Source organism: Cricetulus griseus (genome assembly GCF_003668045.3).
Source record: "Cricetulus griseus strain 17A/GY chromosome 1 unlocalized genomic scaffold, alternate assembly CriGri-PICRH-1.0 chr1_1, whole genome shotgun sequence".
NCBI lineage: Eukaryota > Metazoa > Chordata > Mammalia > Rodentia > Cricetidae > Cricetulus > Cricetulus griseus.
Window position 1 is genome coordinate 139,829,596 of NW_023276807.1, and position 20,872 is coordinate 139,850,467.

Below are 20,872 nucleotides of genomic sequence, written 5' to 3' on the forward strand. Positions count from 1 at the left end.
ATAAAAACACATAAAACAGAAGATTTGGGTTGAGATGTGGCTTAGGATGGTGAGTGCTGGGGACTGTTAAATGTGAAAGACAAACTCTGCTCCTGACACACTGAAGCAGACTTCTGCTCCAGATGCCTGCTTCCTGGTGGGCTCTGAGGACCCACAGTGGAATGATCAAGACCTACTGGGCAACCTTCCAGTTTTCCCCTGTAGACTTGTTCTCACACCAAGGCAGATCGACATAGTAAACCACTTCAAGGAATAAATTATCCACTTAACGGAAAGCAGACAGTCCAAGCAATAAACCCAGTTTGAATGAGAACTATAAAGATGTCAACAATTAAAAGAAAAGTTTCTATTTGATGGTGGTGACTCTCATGTCTTTCCCCAAGTAGCCAGAGACTGATTTGTAACATTGATTGGCTGTGCTTAGCAATGTGACAATGTTCTGGTTCCTGAGAGATATCTTTCTGGTATGGCAGAAGTGATTGTGCCAAATTCTAAATTGTGGCCAAGAGCTGAGGGTAAATTGTATTCAAGAAGCCAGGGGCTAGAGTGTAGTTTATTGGTAGAGCACTTGTCTGCAGTGTATGTGTGTGTGTGTGGTGGGGACATCTCTGGGACCACCACAGACATCAGGGTAACGATCTGAGGGAGGGAAGAAGGTAGCTCAGTTCAATACAACTAAGTAGCCAGTGTTGGTTCAAACTTTGGGAGTTTGGCCCCCAGTAGTTTATTGTAGGCATCTTTAAGCATAGCACAACTTGGTAGAAACTTTCCTGGTGATCATTAAGTCAACCCTTTGTGCACAATAAAGCACACATAAATCTCTTTGAGGAACAAAGCTAAAGAAAGATCAGAGGCAACTGTATCTGAATTCTTGTAAAGTACACGTGACACCTTCCATAAAGATGTGGTTATAGATTGATGGCAAACCCTCACAATAAGGGTCTGAGAGAGGATCTGGTGTGGTCTTGGCCATGCAGTGCTGAGGTCACCAGGCTATTAACCACGACTGTCCCCAGCATTCTGGGTGGATGACAGGTTCTGCATTCCTCCCTTTGAAGGAACAACCCCCTGTTTAACATTCTGGCTTCCCTCATGCTTACCTGTGAGCACAAGGACCTCTCTGTGCCTCTGACACTTGTCTAGCATTTACAAAGTTCTGGACTCAACTCCCAACACAACTGAAGAAGTAAAAGCATGCCGGCTCTGTCTTTTGATTTTTCAGAATAGAATTTTATTGACCGTCAAACAGGATGTGTCGTAGAAAAATCAGCTCTGTCAAACCACTCCATTTCATTCATTTAACGTTCACACAAAAATAAACTCCCACATGATTTTGATGCTTAAAATAAAATTTGTTTACATCAAATATTAACCTCGGGTGAAATTTCCCTTTTTACCTCTATGGTCCAGGCTTGTAGATATATTGAGTAAAAGCACCCCACCCACTACCCCACACAAACATAACCTATATTTAAATGGTGATTTGCAGACAAAGCGTTTTCCTGAGAAGACGCAAAGATGTAAGGGTAACTTTCTCAAAGTGTTAAGCCAACCAGCCATAAAGCAGAAAGGTTCCAAAAAGGAAGAACTGCACTTTCCATGTAACAGATTGTCTGGAGAAGAAGTACAACTCATGCCACTGCACTGGCTGCCTCTGAGCTCTAGAAAGCCCCAACCATTTCTCATTTTTAGAATTACTTCAGTCCTTGGTGCTGTTCTATGGGAGAACAGGTTAGGGAGTTGTCCTTCATCCCTGGGGACACAAATAATTGGTAAAAGAACCCGCTGTTGAGTTGAAAATGAACCCATGAGCCAAGTGGGCCACCTACAGATAGATTATGGGCACTTTTACAGCTTCACCATTGTGATGAGCCACCAAGTCTTGTGGTCCACACCAGCTGGTTTGTATGGTGACCCTGTCACAGGAAATGTTTTCCACTGAGTTATAGATCTCAGCCCCTAGACCTTAGGAAGGACATCTAGTACTAAAACACAATCTTTCCTGGATTTCTACCTCCACATACATGAATTTTCTTTGGGCCATGGCTTCCCAACTAACTTCCAGATCATTCATTCATGTTCCCTGGCAGAGAACTTAAATCACTGGTCTGGGGGAGAAGCAGAGTGAAAGAATTGCAGGGAGGACTAACCCAGAAGCTACTCAAAATTCTCTCAGGAAGTGCTAAGCTATGTGGGGTGTTAACTTCATTTCCTGCTTGTTCTTAAAGAACAGAAGAACGTGCCATGCTCAGGTCTACCCAGAGCCTTCCACTGCAAGCATTTCAAAGGAACGCAAGAGTTACAAGGTTTCTGTTTCAACAGAAGTAGATTATCTTAAAGAACATTTGAAAGTCTAAATGTACACATATTCAGAGGTTTAGAGATCATTGTAAACCCACATACACAGTTTAGGAATGGGATGGCTGGGGCCCTTTCTGCTCACTTAATCCGCGTCTGGTTTTGCACTCCTCACATGTAAGCAGGCAGTGCCTGGAAGAGAAGCAAAAACAGGTGGTGACTCATACTTTGACAATGGGAGCTCTTCTTGTGTGTCTGTGCCACATGTATGTGTTTGCATGGGCGTGTGCACATGTGCATAGGGTGTACTTACTATGTGGGTGTCTAAGGAGACCAGAGGTCAACATTGGCTGTCGTATTTTGGGGGACAGGGTCTCTCCGCTCAGCTTTTATGTGGATGCTTGGAACCAAACTCAGGTCCTCATGCTGAGTTTGACTGAGTCATCAATGGTTGTATTTGTGGACAGAGTCACACATAAGCTAAATAAACATCATGACTCTTTGACCTTGAATCACCAGAGTCATTTCTACCACAACAAAAAATAAATTATAAAATGTTCCAGGTGTGGTGGTACACACCGTTAGTCCCAGAGCTTGGGAGCTGAGCTGAGTGGAGGCCAGGCTGGGCAGTATAGTGACAGTCTCGTCTAAAAAAAAAACCAAAAGTACACATCACCTTCTCTTGGACTGCAACTTTGTTAGGAACCTGCCATCCATTTCCTGCACTAGAAAATCAAATGGTTTTGTGAATGGTCTCTGAGATGAGAGGGTAGTGGCCTTTCTCACAGAGCTTAGCCGCTGGTTACCACGAATCACTGACAGCCCACAGTGCGGCTTTTGATGCCAGAATTAAGCAGGCAAAACAGCTACAGTATGCTAATCTGAAAGGGGCCCCAGACTCCATCTAACCTCAACCACCTCCTTCTGTGTACATGAAGTATAGAGCAATGTCGAGAGACTGTCTGGAAAATGCAGATTTCACCATTGTCCCACAACCCAATGTTGGATTAACAGCAAGAAAAAGCCCCAAAATGGAAGTGGAAGAGAAAAGAGTCAATACAATGCCTCCTTTGCTGACAGTGCCTCTCCCTATTTTCCCTGTACACATCTCAATCTGGGGCCAACGACTCTGTAAGTTGACCCCAAAACACAGCTTTGCAAGGATGGAACAATCCTGGAGTTGTACATAAACATAGTTAATGCCTCTCTGCCGACCTTGCAACTATAAAGGGAAGTGTGATGCTTCCCTATATATATATAGGGTTTGGAAACAACTGAGAGACTTAAGTCTCATCTTCCTACAGCCACCAATGTCTTCTCAGAGAGTCTCTGCACAGTATGTCACTGATAGCTAAAGTCCATCCACTTCTACCAGACCAGTGACCGTATGTAGCATTCTAATGACACACAGCCAGGAAGACAATTTGACCTTGTCATCCAGCCCAATATTGTTTTTGCTGCTGCCCCTCAAATAGAACACATTGTGAGAGGCCTAGTAGAGGGCTTCTCGAATATACAAGGCCCCATGTTCAATGCCCAGCACCACATACAACAGGTTATTACAGTGCTGGTGTTGTACAGGCAAACACAAAAGGCGTGTACCTGTAACACCAGCACTCAGGGAGGTGGATACAAAGTTCAAGGTCATCCTTGGACTGTGAGGCAAGTCTCAGGTTAGCCTGGGCTACATGAGATGCTCTCTAAAAGAAAACAAGAAAAGAAACCAACTGTGACAAGTGAGGGGTCTTTAGAGGAATATGTCCCCAACTAGTCCTGTGACATGACAGTAGAAATAGTACTTGTTTGAGTGTCATGAGTAAGCATTTTCCTTCCTCGTAACACCCTGGGAAAGTTATTCTGATCATCATTTTGGACAGATGAGAAAGCTGAAGATTTAAGTTTAAGAAAGCTGTGGTAGGCTGGCTTTCAGCCTAAGTCCCCTAGGAACACAGGTCACATTGTAAACTCTAGCCCTATTGCTTATGTCCCATGGAGAATAAGTATAGCTATCAAGACACACTCTCTGTGCTGTGCTCTCTCTCTCTCTCCCTCTCTCTCTCTCTCTCTCTCTCTCTCTCTCTCTCTCTCTCTCTGTGTGTGTGTGTGTGTGTGTGTGATATTAAAGGCTCTATGAAGTTCTCCAGTAAGAAGGTTTCAATGATGAGCAACTGTGCAATGACAGTGGACACATCTGTTCACAAAGGACTTGCACAGAGATTGATACAAGGCCTAGGCTGTAGTAGGTGCTCATTAAATATATGTTGAGTAAGTGAAATGGGTGATTAAGTTAAATCATAATTATTGAAGTTGAGTAGTAATAAATCAAAGCTTGAGGGTTAAAAAAGAGTTTTTTCTTAAAATTGTTAATGTGCTTGATATTACAGAAAGTAGTCTTTCATTTTACTTTTTTTCTTTTCTTGAGATAGGGTCTCACTACATAGCTTTGGCTGTCCTGGAGCTAAGTAGACCAAGCTGGCCTCAAACTCATAGAGATCCTCCTGCCTCTGCCTCCCAAGGGCTGGGATTAACAGCATCACCATTATACCCAGCTACTCTACTTACTATCTTCATTATAGTCCCACCATTATAGTCCTACAAACCTGTTGTGCTCGGGACCAAAACCAGCACCACGGAGCTGATCCTCGAAGGAATGGAATTTACTCTGGCACACTCTGATGTAGGAAGCCTTCCCAAGGCCAAATCCCAGGAGACCAGCCACTGTAAAAGCAGGTTAGGAATCACAGACAGTTAATGAGAAAGCTCAGAATCTGTCCATTAACCACCTTCCTAACACCGGTCATTTTACATTAAAACAATACTCTACTGAGAGCAGGTCTGAACACTGGAGACTTTCTGATCTCTGCTTGAGCTGACATGAGGAGGGACCAGGGCAGAGCACACATGGGGCAGGCCCAGAGTGGGCATCTAGGGCATGGTCCAGCTGTCAAACCAACAGCTGAAGCGGCCGGGGGAGGAAGGGTGGGTCTGGGTCAGGTAGCTTTATGTCCCAGGGTGGTGAATCCTTTTGGCCTGTTTTTTTTTGTTGTTTGTTGTTGTTGTTGTTTGCTTTTCTTTTAATTCCCTTTGACTCTTTAAAATAAGTCATGGAGAAGAGGACCTCTTGTAGGAGAAATCTTGAATCTGTTCCTCTGGCTGCAAACAAGACTCACTTGTAAACTGGCTAATTCTTCTAACACAAACCATCTATATGCATGCACCAAGGAGAAGAAACCCAGACTTCGAAGTAAATTTCCTATTAAAATGTCTCTGGTTTAAAAAAAGTTACTCCCTTTTTAATATACAGTCTAGATAGTATTTTTAAGATGGGTCAAGCCAGGAGAATAAAATATAGCCCCCCTAATGAACCTGCCACTCAACCTGCTGTTGACAACCTTATTGTCATTGGTTCCACACTCACAGGTTCCATAGCTGTGTGTTTAACCAACAACAGACTGAAGAAAATATTTGAGAAAAAAAATCTGCATCTATTTTAAACATGTACAGGCCTTTAAGGTATCATTCCCCAAGCATGTCATACCACAACCATGCATATAGTATTTGCACTGTATCATGTGTTATTGGTACCTGAGATTGTCTTTAAACAGAGGGGTATGCATCATTAGATGTAAACACCCATCACTTATAAGAGGGACTTAAGCCCCTGCAGATATGGGTACCTGTGGATCCCGGGGCCTCTCTCCCACGGATACTGAGAGAAAACTGTATATATCTTGCTAGTCTTTGCTTATGATTTAGAGATGACAGTGGCCTAAGTCCCTGCTGTTACCCTGCAGATCAGAGAGTGTTGGGATGACCCAAGAAACTGCAGGCCGGTGGTAGAAAACCTAGAGTGCTCTCTGTAAGAGTCAGTCCCGGTAACAGACTTCAGCTGTAGCTGTCGTTCTTACAAACTTTGTCAAAATCAATCTGCTTTTTCATTTATTTAATGTTAGGGAATGAACTTGGGGCCTTGGTGCTTCAAACCATCTAGCTACCTCCCCAACCCAAATCTGTTTTTAGGACTTACGAGCAACTTTAGGCAATGATCCAAATCTTGGATTAGCAGCTAAATAACCTGAAGAGAAATATAGAAATGTATTATTTTGTTTAATAATTTATTTAAATTTGTAAAGAAAACATCCAAGCTTAAGATATAACATTTCTAAAATGTGCATGTTATTAATCTGAAGAAATGGTTTTAGAAGAGTTAGATTCAACCTGTGGTTGAAGTTAACCCCCAGAAGCTGTCTCAGGAAAATGGTAAATACTGGCTTTAACACGTGGAAAACAGCCAGACAGTGGTGGCGCATGCCTTTAATCCCAGCACTTGGGAGGCAGAGGTAGGCAGTTCTCAGTGAGTTCTAGGCCAGCCTGGACTGTTACACAGAGAAACCCTGTCCCAAAAACAAACAAACAAACAAACAAACAACAAACAAAAAGTGGAAGACAATACAAAAGCCACTATTAAAGGCCAATATAAATTGATTCAAAGAGACTGGTTACCGTGCTCTACTTTTATTAGTAACTCAGAGCAAGTTCAACTCAGAGGTTCACAGCATATACGTCACAATTTAATTCTTATTAATTAATTAAGACAGGTATCTCTATGTAGTCCCAGCTGTCCTGGAACTTGCTCTGTAGACTAGGCTGGCCTTGAACTCAAAGATCTACACACCTCTGCTTCCAAGTGCTGGGATAGAAGGCAGGTGTCACCATGTCTAGCCCATCACAATTTTTAAATGAAAACGTTGTAGCTTGTGCTAGGCACTAGGCGGTTTAGCTTCTATATATGTCCACACCAGAATCTTTGGTAACTCTAGATATGTTATAGTACAGAAGGGAAGTAAGGTATAAAATAGAAGTTGCCCACTCAGGTAACTTTAAAGTAGGGGGTTGGTCCTGAATGGGCCAGGTAGATTAAACACAACCACAGTGATTGCTGGTTGGCACTAAAGATATCAGAAGTGGAAAATCTTGGTTCAACATAGTTGGCTTTGTAGACATAGGGAGAGGCCACCAGCCAAGGAGTGTAGGAAGCCTCTCGAAGTTGGAGAGGGGAAAAAGATGAACTTCCAGGAGAAACACAACTGTACCCCTATCTTGATTTTAACCTAGTGAGATCCAACCTTCTTAAAAATTTTTTTTATATATTTATGTGTGTGAGTGCCCCATCTGCACATAAAGAAGAGGGGATCAGATCCCATTTTAGATAGTTGTGAGACACCAGCTGGTTACTGAGAAGTGAACTCAGGAACTCTGAAAGAGCAGCCAGTGCTCTTAACCACTGAGCCATTGCTCCAGCCCCAAGTGAGACCTATTCTGATCTTGGCCTCTGAATAATAAATATACGATGTTTTAAGCCATTGTGCTCACGGTGATTTTTTTTGGCAGCTGTAGGAAACTAACATACAACCCTAAAAGCACAGATGCAAGAGGTTGGGTAGAATTGGGGTGGGTGGATATTTAGAAGACCTCATTCCATAGATTCTGGCCATATTTTGGCATCAAAAATAATTTAACAAAAATCTTGGTAGCAACTGGCAAATTCATTTCTACAAAAAGGCTGTCTTCAAGTTATAAAATTGGAATTATATTTCATACAAGGCATTCATGGATAAGGATAACAGCATCCAAAGTGGAATTCTCCTAGATATGTGGCATACTGATCTTCAAGAAAAAGAAACAGGATATTTTCCCCTCATGTTTGTAGACATTAATTTTTTTTAACTTGTTTCAATGACATCTATCTTTACTAAAGGTTTTTTTTTCAGACATTTTTTTTTTTACTTTTTTATTTGAATTACAAACAAGATTGAATTACATGACAACAGAAATTTTTTAAATCATGGCAATTAGTAACATTTGAGAAGATGGTCTTACAGAGGGTCGGGTCTCCTGAGAGACACAGGGACTTCTCTAAGAGATAGGCACTGTTGGAGTCTCTGTGTCTGCCACAAGAGATGACCACCAGATCAGTGCCTTAAAATAATAGGAATTTATTATCTTACAGGTCTTGAGGTCATAGATCCAAACTAAGTATAGGGACAAGCCAAGGTGGTAACTGCAGTCCTTAAGCGGGCTGCTTTCTTTTCTGAAGACGCTAGGCCCTACACACTCTGTAGTTCCATGTTGTAGTTTGAATGTGAGATGACCTCCACAGGCTCATGTGTTTGAACATGTGGTCCCCATCTGGGATGCTGTTTGGGTTATAGAAACTTTAGGAATGGAGCCTCATTGAAGGAAATGGTCTCTGGAGATGGGTGTTACCTGGATTTCCTGTCCACTTTCTGCTTCCTGATTAGAGTCAGAATGTGACCAGGTGCCTCACTGTGCTGCCACCATCCTTTTCCCTACTACATCCTTTCTTAAATAATGAGCCAAAATAAGTCCCTCCTTCCTTAAGCTGCTTTTGTTGTCATGGCAACAGGAACAGTAGCCACGACATTCATGGCCCTATCCTGGCCAAAACCAGTCATGCTGAGCCCAAACCTTTTGTCTTTCTACTTATGCCTCCTGGTTCCCCTTTCCATTTAATCCCTCTTTAGATAAAAAGTCAATAATAATCCATTTTAAAGTTATCGAACAACCTTAATGGCACCTGGAATGCGAATTTCCCTTTATCAAGTAACTAAATACATTCAGTCTTTCCAAAGATGAGTTCTTTTGTAGAGACAGAAACTTTAGCTTGTTGTGGAATAATCTTTTTATACACTGTGAAGATGTGCCTTTGCCAAGGTGTCTTCTGATTGGTTTAGTAAAGAGCTAAATGACCAATAGCTAGGCAGGACTTCCAGGCACAGACAGGACTCTAGGAAGAAGAGAGGCAGAGAAGCCAGCCAGAAGAAGAAGAAGTCAGACATAGAATGGAATAGAGGTAAAAAGCCATGTGGTAGGATGTAGAGTAATATAACTGAGTTAATTTAAGTTATAAGAGCTAGTGGGACAAGCCTAAGCTATAGGCAGAGCTTTCATAATAACTAAGAAGTCTTCATGTCCTTATTTGGGAGCTGGAAGGCAGGACAGAAAAAGACTCATTATATTAGCTAAAAACAAGCAAAAGCCTGAATGAAGCAAAAATCTTCAACCAATAAATGCTCAAGGGCTGCAGGGAAGGCCACCAAAAACTGGGCTCTCTGAGTGTTAGTAAATACTGACTCTTACCTTGATGGACAAGTCCCTGGGTGACAAGCATGCTTATAAGAGAAAAAGGCAGAGCTGTAAAACAAACAAACAAATGCCCCTCAATATTAGTATCTTAACACATGGTCCCTTGGGAAATGCAAGATTGCCCAATGGGTACAAACACTTCTCCAAGTGTGGTGACCTGAGTATGATCCCAGGACCCACATGGCGGGAGGAGCCAATTAACTCCTGTAGGCTATCCTCTAACTCCACATGTAAACCATAGTACACGTGCATGCATGCATGCACATCTTCACCAGATATAATTTGAGAAGACAAACAACTCAGCCCCTCGCCTAGAAATCAGGGATATTTATTCTAAGATTTTTTTCTTCTTGCCTAATTTAGCAGTGAGTTTTATTCTTCCCCCACCCAAGACAGCCATGTAGCCCTGGCTGTCCTAGAACTCACTGTGAAGAACAGGCCTCCCTTGAACTCACAGAGTTCCACCTGCCTCTGCCTCCCGAGTGCTGGGATTAAAGGTATGCGCCACTACACTCAGCTTTATTCACTATGTATGTTACTATTCAACAAACATTTCTTTAAAACTACATGGAGAATTTTCTTGGGAGTTATCCTAATAGCTCAGCCTGATGCACAACATTAATCTAAATGGACACTCCATATTCAACTCCATCTCTGGCATCCATCTTTACTGAACACTCACTATGCATATGATTCCAATGGCTACATCCGACATGGGTCTCTTAGTGTGTATTCACTTAGCTGTAAATACAGCTAAGCTTGGGTGTTACTTTTGCATACATACACACATATATCTATATCTATGTCTGTATATGTATATATATTCTTCCTTGGTTTTTTGAGACAGAATTTATCTGTGTAGTCCTGGATGTCCTAGAACTCATTTTTGTAGATCAGGCTGGCCTCAGACTCAGAGATCTGCCTGCCTCTACCTCCTGAGTGCTGGTACTCTAGGCATGCATCACCACCACCCAGATATATTTTGCTATTTTGAATCCTACATAAATTTTGAAAAGCAACACCGTGAACTTCTGTAGAGCCTTCTTTTAGATGCATTAAATACAGATTTATTACTGGATACATCTCTATATTTTGCTTTGTATCTCTGTCATTATTTATTTATTTTCTGAGCCACTTGAGATTTGCAAACACCATCACTCTTTATAACTGAATATTTTAACAGGTAGCTTCTAAAATCAAGTCACTGTCCCCTGAACAACCACCATACCACCAGCATAGTCAAGAAATACCCATGTGAATACTCAGACTCAACAGGAATGATATTAACTAATCCACAATCTATATTCCAATCTCTCCAACTAGTCCAAGAATGTCCTTCATAGCTGCAGGGTTTTTTCCAGTGTGGAAGACCAAGGGTTATGCATTGTGTTGAATGTTCAATCTGTTTCAATCTAGGACAGTTTCCTGTTGTTTCTGTTTTGATATTTGTGTTTCACAACATTTTGTCCCACTGTTGGCTATCTGCCTGAAGAGGCACATTGACAGTTATAAACAGGCTCTGTTCTTGCTTAGCACATGCAGTGTGTAGTTCAGGTTTTTAGTGCAGTCAACTGAGCTTGGCATAAAGGGTTTCTAGTTCTCCCACAATGTGTCAAATGGCCTCTCCCAAAAGCAAACAGCCTTCCTAGCAACCAAGGTGAGTCTGATAGCAGCCGGGTTTTTCCCAGATGGCAGGCTAATGGGCCACACTAACATGTGAATCTGCCAGGCCAGTTAAACTACTGGCTCAGAGGTTATCAGAAAAGACACGAGACTCTAGAAAAAAAAAGTCAATAATCACAGTGATGCATGGTGAATGTCAAATTCTAAGTGGTCGATGCAGACTGTGAATGGTTTATGATATCAAGAATACTGCAAAGTCTTAATAAGCCTCTGTCATTAATGTACAAAGTCCTGGGCTGGATGAATAAGTTCCATTATGCCACTCTCAAATGTCAAATTATGAATTTATTAAAGCAAAAGAGATGTTAACACAGCCTGAATTCCCAGCCTTGTCTTATGTAAGGCAATCCCGGGATGAGGAAGCAACTCAGCAGAAAACAGTAACGTAGAGAAGAGTATTGATGGACGAAGCCAGCTTCCTCAGAAATCAACAAGCAATTCTGAGGGATTCCCTGTATGTGAGGCTGTGGGCTGAAGCCCAGATGAACCTGATACCACCTCTGGTGGAATTTATGGAGGTCTATTTTGTGGCAGTAAGACGTGTTATATAATATTTTTGGCCTGTGTTCTTGCTTCCATGAAAGGGAGAGTCACACATGCATCTGTTTTTACTGGGTGAGGAAAAGTATGTGATAACTGCATATTATCTCTGCCTGAAGAGAATAGCATGGATTCAAAATTCAAACACCCATAAATACCCAAGTTCTTTAGGGACTTAAGTAAAATTCATGCTCAAAATTAATTGGTCATCATGATTCTATTCTAATAGGACATGGAGGTATTCTATTGTTGCAACATTAATTATTAAATCAATAGTTAATTTTTATTTAATATGTTTATTAAATTGAACATTGTTGTTAAATGGTTGTTTATTAAGTTATTCATTAACCCCCAGAAGGTGTGAGTACCTCTCTTCCAGAAACTTTCTTCTTGACACTCTCGGATAATCTTGGCAATCTCTCCTCTGTGGATGTGCAGTTTTGATTTTGGGCAAAACAACAGGCTCTGTAGGGAAAGACACTGTGGGTTAACTGAGCTCAAGCCTCCAGAGGGGTTGAGGCCAGAGCATCCTGGGTACAAGGCCAGCCTGGGCTAAATAGTGAGATCCTATCTCAAAGTAAAACCAATAAACAAAAGCCAGACAATATAAAACTGAAGTCGCAAATGTCTTCACCATGTTTCCTCTGGATTAATGGGATGTCTCTTGCACTTGGCTGGTTGCCTGCACAGAACAGTGGCCACTCGCCACTGCTTTCCAGCTGGCCCTGCTATATAGATTTGAACAAGGTGGAATTTCTGCTTGAGAGATAGGGCGGTTCAGTGACCAGGGTGGTTCAGTGACAAGGGTGTGCAGAACAGCTCTCCCAGGCTGAGTGCTGCAAGCACCAGGTCCTCGCTCTGCTCCACACTGTCCAGGGCTCACGGTAATCACAATGATGCCTTGTTCCTTTGCCTATTTAAGCTCCAGCTCAATGGTGCATCTGCTGGGAAGACAGACTTGTTGATTTTGCCACTTTTTTTTTTTTCTGGTTTTTTGGTTTTTCGAGACAAGGTTTCTCTGTGGCTTTGGAGGCTGTCCTGGAACTAGCTCTTGTAGACCAGGCTGGTCTTGAACTCACAGAGATCCGCCTGCCTCTGCCTCCCGAGTGCTGGGATTAAAGGCATGCGCCACCACCACCCGGCTTTGCCACTTTTTTTTTTTTTTTTTTTTTTTTTTTAAAGACTGTTTGCTTGTGGCTATCAATGTGGATGCTGGTCACCATTTCTTGAGTACTCAAGGACCAGGTATCATTTTCACACTCGGCAAACACACACAATGACACACTGACATGGAGGGACCCTGTGGTGCCTCTGCTTCTGTGATAGTGCAAGCTGGTAACCTCTCCCTTTCTCTGCACCTCCTTGCAAACGCAGTGGAGGAAAACAGAGGTCAGTGTGGCTAACAAAGATCAGGAGCCATGGCAATGCACACCAGTGGGACAGGCAACTGTTGGTACTATCTATACTATGGATCCTCAGAGCAAGCACTCCTCCCCATTTCCAGGATAAATACAAATGGTCTCTGACTTAGTGATTCATATTTGTGTGTGTGTGTGTGTGTGTGTGTGTGTGTGTGTGTGTATGTAAGTATACATGCAGATGTGTGGAGGCCAGAGTTTGACAGTGAATGTCTCTTTCCATGTTTTCTCTCTCTCTCTCTCTCTCTCTCTCTCTCTCTCTCTCTCTCTCTCTCTCTCTCTGTGTGTGTGTGTGTGTGTGTGTGTGTGTTCTCTTCTTTTGTTTTTAAAAACAGCATCTCTCATTTGACTCGGAGCTCACTGATCCAGTCAGTCTGATTGGCAAGCAAGCCTCAGGGATCCTCTACCTCGGTCTCCCTAGTACTAGGGTTACAGATGTGTCGTACCTGGATTTTTATGTAGGTATTGGGGATCTGAACTTGTGATTCAGGCATTTTACCAATTCCCTGATCATTTTGCCATCTCCCCAACCCAGTGGTTCAGACTGTTAGTTTACTTTAGCATACTGTGCTCGGTAGTTTAATGTCAACTTGACAGAAGCTAAAATCATCTGAGAGGAGGGAACCTCAATTAAGAAAATGCCTCCATAAGATCTGGATTGGTTAATGTGGGAGGCCACATTAATTGTGAGTAGACCACCCCTGGGCTGGTGGTTCTGGATCCTATAAGAAAACAGGCTGAACAAGCCATGCTGAGCAAGCCAGTAAACAGTACCCCTCCATGGCCTCTGCATCAGTTCCTGCCCCCAGGTCCCAGCCCTTCTTGAGTTTCTGTCCTGACTTCTTTGATGATGGACTGTGATGTGGAAGTGTAAGCCAATTAAACTCTTCCTTCCCTGACTTGCTTTTAGTCAGAAGCCCTAATGAAGACACATGTTCTGAAAGTGATACACATTCAGTGGGAACTACATTTTGAAGTTTGAACTTGTCCTAAATGAACGATATGCAGCACGGTATTTTCTCGTGATGCCAGACAGCAGCACAGAGGCACAGCTTCAAGTCAGCAGTGAGATCACAAGATCATATCCACAACACTCTGTAGTGGACCATAGTGCTAGGATTCCCAGTAGCATTTTAAACCAACAACAGTTTCGACTTACAGTGGATTTTTTGAGACAACATTCCATTGTAAATCAAGCCATATCTGTATTTGTTTCTTGTCCTCTCTGTAGCCATGGCAAAAATGAAGAAAACCTCCCATCGTGCACAGGATAATAAACACATGCATTCAGATCTGGCCACCATAACTTCTGGGAGTCCAGCACTCAAGATCAGCAAGTGGGGTCCAAGTGGGGCCTGGGAGATCTTTTACAGTAATGCCATGAATGTTTTACAGTTCTCTATTTCACAGGGGCAGCTAAGGTGTCTGAATGCCTCTCCTCGTGACCTGTTGTTATTTGTCTGTTTCTCCTGTACTTTGTTGCTTAAATGCTCTCTCCTCCCAGAAACCAAGCCTAGCTTGAAAAGTTGACTCCAGAGAACAGGGACTCCAGTAACCAGGAGACACTTGCTCCCCTTTTCATCCATATGCTCCCGAATTACAATACCCATTCTTAACAAGCTAGCATGTGGGCTCTCAATCTGATGGCTAATTAGTCATTATGGATCCTGCTATGCTGAAAGCAGCATATGTTCAGAATAATCACCCTGGGAAACAAAAGCGAGAAGATGAGGTGCTGTGTCATTCTGTTAGGGACAAGCCAGAGCTTTGCTCTGCCTTGGTATACCTGCTCAGTCACCACTGGGTGTGGTGAGAGAGTGAAACTGGATTCTGAACAGAAAAGAGTAAAGGAAGGAGTTTGCAAACAAAATCTTAACAGGCTTTTTAAGAGAGCCTGAATATTTTCCTCCTCACTCCAGCTTCCCTGCATCCATCTGAAAAAAGGCCAGGCTGAGAAAAAGTGTCTGAAGCTCAGGAGCTGTCTCAGTTGCTAAAGTACCCTTCACATAAACATGGGGAATACTTTGGATCTCCAGAACCACTTGAAAAGATGGGTGTGGTGGCATGTGTCGGTGACTTCAGTACCAAAGAAACTGAGACAGAGGTGTACCTGTAACTTACTGGCTAGCTAGTCTGGCTGGATCAGAGAGCTCCAGGTTTACTGAGAGACCCTGTCTCAGAAAATGAAGTGAAGGCTAGTGAGATGGCTCAGCAGGTAAAGGCACTGGCTATCAAGCTTGATGACCTGAGTTCAATATACTGTACCACATGGTAAAAGGAAAGAAATGACTCATGACTCCTGTAAATTGTCCTCTGATCTCCATGTACTTGCCATGGCATGCGCATGGGTGTGGCATATATGATGTATAAATAAATATCAAAGAATTTTAAGTGTGTACAGTGACTAAGGAAAATGCTGAACATCAATCCCTGGTCTCCTTGTACAGGAACACACACACACACACACACAAACACACACACAGAGTCAGATGATTGGCAGGATCTAGTGATGGTCTTGTGTGATAGTTTTCCTTGGAATCTCAAGCTAACACATACCTGCTTGCTCAGTGGTGGCAAGTGGGGGCTTTTCTCTTGGTTTCCATGAGTGGACACTGAGGCCATGATGACGTCGTCCTTTCTTCGATGGCTGCTGAATGCTCTGAATACTTCTAGGCCTGATGACTAAGGAAAGTAGAAAGACTCACTGAATACATATATACCAGGTTTCAAATCACCCCTCACATCAATGGCACTAACTTAGAAAACTTACTATTTTTATTTTGTTATTAGTTTTAACCTGAAGCCATCTATAAACTCATTTTTTACATGTATTTATTTTGTGGGGGTGTAATGGAGGTGTATTGTGTCATGTACACATGAAGGTTGGAGAACAACTTACAGGAGTCAGTTCTCTCCTGTCATGTGGGTCCCAGGAATCAAACTTAAGTTGTCTGGCTTGGTGGCAAGTGCCTTTATCCACTGAACCATCTTAGGAGCCCTATACTCTTAATTTCCTTCTTTAAAGAAAATCAAGATTAGACAGATAGTGGTGGCACATACCTTTAATCCCAGCACTTGGGAGGTAGAGGCAGGTGGATCTCTGTGAGTTCGAGGCCAGCCTGGTCTACAAAGCTACATGGAGAAACCCTGTCTCAACTGCCCCCATCCCCAGCAAAAAAAAAAAAAAAAAAAAAAAAGAAAAAGAAAGAAAGAAAGAAAAAAAGAAAGAAAAAGAAAATCAAGATTCTTAATTTGCAATTATGTGAGAAGTTTCAGTGTTAATGATTGAGGCCAGAGCAGTCAAATCCCCTTGGAGATGGAGTTATATACAAGCAGCTATAAGCCACCCAGATAGGTGCTGGGAATTGAACTTAGGTTGTCTGTAGGAGCAGTATGTGCTTTTGCTTGCTGAACTAGCTCTTTAGTCCCTACAATCTCAATTTCTAATGACTCCCCAATACACACCCACACCTATACATACATACCCCCCTAAATACACACACACACACACACACACACACACACACACACACACACATAGTGACAGGTCTGATTTAAGAGTGGAATGAAATGTCACACTACACACATGTTTTACTGCCTATAAATCATGCCTTTAAAACATCTCCAAGTATTATTAAAAGCTAATAACTATTCAAATGTTTGCTGAGTGTCTATGACATGCCAAGAACGAGGCTACAAAGGCCAAGATAAATTCACTGTATGAGGAGCACAGACCACAGGGGGCATCTGATAAGTCAGTAATTATTCACTAGGAGAAGGTCCAAGAGGCAAGGCCAGGGTGCTAAGGAAGGAAAAGAATGAAGGGCTGTCCTGCCTGTCAAGTGTGCAGACCCTAAGGACCCTACATAGAGTGGGTAGATGTCCAGGACAGCAAGTTTAGACAGTGATTGAAACTGTCTAGATAGCTGTGCATTGGTAGCACACACCTTTAATCCCAGCACTCAGGAGACAGAGGCAGGAGGATCTCTGTGAGCTCGAAGCCAGCCTGATCTACAGAGCAAGTTCCAGGACAGGCTCCAAAGCTACACAGAGAAACTCTGTCTCAAAAAACAAACAAACAAACAAACAACTGTCTAGACAAGAAACTGAAGGCCCAAACTGAGACCTCATTGGGAAGGGTGAAGATAAGAAATTTGGGTTTGGAAATGTTGGATTTGGGTGCTAGGGTGTGTGTGTGTGTGTGTGTGTGTAAACCTTGGATTTAGCCAGTAAAGACTGAAATATTTAAGGATTTGGGTCTGTAATTTCAGATTGGGCGAAGGTTGGAGAGATGAATTTGAAAACTGCCATCATAGAGATGGATGTTAAAGGAACCTGGACCCGTTCATCTATAAAGAGTACTGAAATGTGAACACTGAACCCAAAGGAATATTGATGACCTAAGAAATAGAAGAAATAGATCATAATTCAAGGGAATGACTTCGAGTGAAGGGTCGATGCAGCCACAGGGAATTACTGAAGGAGCTGTCAACAGTGATCACACAGCCTGGGGCTGTCAAGGATGGATATGCTCCAGGTGGGCCATGAGTCTCCTCTTCCCTCTTAGTCCTGAGCCCTACTGCCTCTCCTACAAAATGGACAGCTCATATAGAATTTGTGTTTCCTGCATTAGTGACTCACTGTCAAGAAATGTGACCCCAGGGCCCCTCCCTGTACATTTCACCTTCGGTGCCTAGTGTCAGGGAGGAACATGATGCCCTGCAGTGTTAGATATTGATGATGGTTATAATAACCTGACTGTGCACCCCTCCTCCCCTTGAGACAGAGTCTCACTATGTCACCCTAGTTGTCCTCTAACTCCCTAGGCTGGTCTCAAACTCAGAGATCTATCTGCTTCTGCCACCTGAGTGTTGTGCTAAAGGTGCCTGGAACAATGCCCTGCCAACACTCCAGTTTTAATTCTGACTTTCTTTGCTGGTCCTGCGCATTGGGGAAAGGAATATAAAGTTTCTGGGCCTTGGCTTTGACACCTGTTATTCAGGCACAGCTGTGGCAAGGAGGAGATAAGGAAAGAAGACACAGGACCAGAGCACAGTGGTGGGTGTATAAGCAGTAGAAGAGCAGTGTCAGAGTGGGGCTGGGAATCTGATTTTCTAGGAAATAAGATCCTAGGAAATCTTTGTCACCTACCACCAAATTAGAGTATTTTTGCACCGTCAGACCTAGGGCCATCCCAACAACCAGGAAGGAAGCAGCCATATCCCTCAACGTTAGTGGAATGGGCTATCCTAAACCCAGTTTCCTCATTCTGACATCTGAGCAAGCCTTCTGGGTGAAGCCACTGAGCAAGCCTTCCGGGTGAAACACACACACACACACACACACACACACACACACACACACACACACACACACACACACACACACACACACACACACACACACACACACACACACACACACCACACACACCACACACACACACACACACACACACACACACACACACACACACACACACACACACACACACACACACACACACACACACACACACACACACACACACACATCTGGACTAGGGGTGCAATGGCAGCCTGACCCAGCCTGTGTTGGGGGAGGGGAGGTTGACCCAGAATCAGCTAGCTGGGTTCCAAAGCTCGGTCTATCCAGAGGCTGCCTGCAAAACTCTGCGCCAGAACCCCAGTCTAGGGTCGCAAGAATCGGAGACACTGGGAGAGAAGCACAACGGCGAGGAGGGACTGGAGATCTGACGCCGCGATGCGGCGGAGCCTGTGAAGGGTCTGCTCAGCGTCTGCCCACGTCCCCGGAACCCGGGAAGGAAAGCCAGCAGAGAAAGACACGAAAGACACTGCCCCAGGCCACCTCTCCCTCCCGCTGTCACCCCACCTCCGTGGGCTCACCTGCGAGGGTGAGTGCTTCCAAGACCGAGCTGCCCCCCTCTTCACTCCAGCGGCTGCAGTCTACCCACGTCCCGCTGCCCACGCTCACCGCTCCAACCCGAGCCTAGATCCCCTCTCCTCTCCCCCTCACCTTTCTCCGCGATCTTCCTTTTCTTCCCTCCTTTCTCCTCTTCCTGGTGTCGCTCCGCCCCGCACCTCTGCGTGCCACTAGCTCAAGTGCAGCCCGCCCCCACTTGCTTTCTCTTTCTTAGTTGGCGACACTGGAAGGGAGAATCCAGCACGTTCTAGAAGCCCCACTTCCCAGTCTCTTCCTGACATCTAGTAGGCCCACCTCGTTGTCTTTCACGTGACTCAGTCCTCAGGACAAAAACACTCGACTGTCTGAACCCCCTCTGTGGGCCGGACTAAGCCTACACATCTCAGCAATGCTATTGATAGCCTGTAGGGTCCCTAAACCGAGGAAATCAATTGCAGCCCACCTTGGTTCCTTAGCTTTCCCTTGCCAAGCTTTCCCCCTCCCAACCGCTGGTGGGAAGGTAGTGTGTGTGTGTGTTTGTGTGTGTGTGTGTTAGTTAGTATAGAGGTGTGTATGTGAGCATGCGTATGTGTCTCTGTGTGTGTGAGACTGAGTGTTAAGTATATATGTGAGTGTATTAGTATATGTGATGGTATATGATAGTATGTGAGTGTATGAGTGTATGCATGTGTGGTGGTGTGTCTTTGTGTGTATACGTGTGTGCAGGCAAGAATTCCAGGAAAGAAGCTGTGTCTGCAGAGATTGATTGATCGATTAGAACTGCAGTTCTGTGGAAAGGATGGAATGTTAGGACCAGGGTCTAATTACCTTACCTACCTTTAGCCCCTGCAACAGCCACTCCTAACCCACCTCTATATCAAAACTGAAGGCCTGTGACTAATATCATGTGTGTGCCTGCTGCCCACAGAGTCAGAAGAAGGAATCAGATGCCCTGGAACTGAAGTTACAGATGCTTGTGAGTTGCTATGTGGGTGCTGAGAACCCAACCTGGTCCCCCCCCTGCAAGAGCAGCAACTGCTCTTAAACACTGACTCATCTCTTCAGCCGTTGGCCTGGCATTTTCTGCCCATGTTTCCTGGCCTCCCGCCTGGCTAAAGCAGACACTCTTCTGTCTATCTGGACAAAGCTGTTTCCTCTCACAGCACTTGTTACAGTTACTGTCTACTGAAAAAAACAAAACAAACAAAAACACAGGTACTACAGCAAGAGGACATCGTCTCCACTTGCTTTTAGTTGACATTAAAAATCCCCATTTTTGGAAGGTCACGAAGCTTAGCAATGTGTACCTTGGCCTTCTGGATCCAATGTCTGCTCATCTCTACATGTTAATCATTTAGGGATTGTTTCTCTGAAATTGGCAATACAAGATTGACTACACCTCCACCTCCCCTCTCCCACCATCCAGGACTGGAGATGGCTCAGTGGTTATGAGCACTGCTCTTACAGAGGGCTAGAGCTAGGCTGGAAACAGCATGCAACTCCGTAGCAAGGAATATAACTCTTCCCTCTGGTCTCTATGGGCAGAAGTGAGCACTCACACATACATAAACATAAATAAACTACTCTTTTTAAAAAGATACTGTTGCCTTCCCTCCCCAGTAGGGAGTGGCAGACTGAGACCCACCCTCTCACAACTCAGCGGCTTCTCTCTCCCTGCAGGGTTTCATTTTCTCTTGACCCAATTTTACTCTCAAACTAAAGGGGCTACAGGCCAGCTAATGTTATATTCTGTTACCAGAAGTCAGAAATAAACCTCTGTGGTTCTGTGGTCTTCAGGGTTGAGCTTTCTAATTGCTCTTGTGATGTAGATGAACTCCCCCCACCCCCTCCCACACCTCACACAA

General features: G+C 43.7%; 1 protein-coding gene and 1 long non-coding RNA gene across 5 annotated transcripts in view; one reads left to right on the plus strand and one right to left on the minus strand.

Annotated features, from left to right (window-relative positions):
• Nucleotides 1-1,204: 1,204 nt before the first annotated feature.
• On the minus strand, nucleotides 1,205-19,332 carry Ociad2 (OCIA domain containing 2). Of its 2 annotated transcripts, none has more exons than XM_027390876.2 (7): nucleotides 19,122-19,332; nucleotides 15,663-15,788; nucleotides 12,057-12,153; nucleotides 9,460-9,513; nucleotides 6,326-6,373; nucleotides 4,899-5,016; nucleotides 1,205-2,490 (listed from the first exon to the last, which is right to left on the minus strand). In XM_027390876.2, the coding sequence occupies exons 2-7, from the start codon at nucleotides 15,726-15,728 to the stop codon at nucleotides 2,409-2,411; spliced, it is 465 nt and encodes a 154-aa protein (XP_027246677.1). In that variant the 5' UTR covers nucleotides 15,729-15,788; nucleotides 19,122-19,332; the 3' UTR covers nucleotides 1,205-2,408. The 2 variants fall into 2 exon arrangements, with proteins under 2 accessions (XP_027246677.1, XP_027246678.1); XM_027390877.2 differs by having other exon boundaries at nucleotides 18,992-19,127.
• Nucleotides 18,580-20,872, plus strand: part of LOC103159938 — a 49,660-nt gene continuing 47,367 nt past the window's right edge. For all 3 annotated transcript variants that reach the window (XR_004772380.1, XR_004772381.1, XR_003480211.2), the window contains exon 1: nucleotides 18,580-18,999. This is a non-coding gene — a long non-coding RNA (uncharacterized LOC103159938). The remainder of the gene's footprint in view (nucleotides 19,000-20,872) is intronic.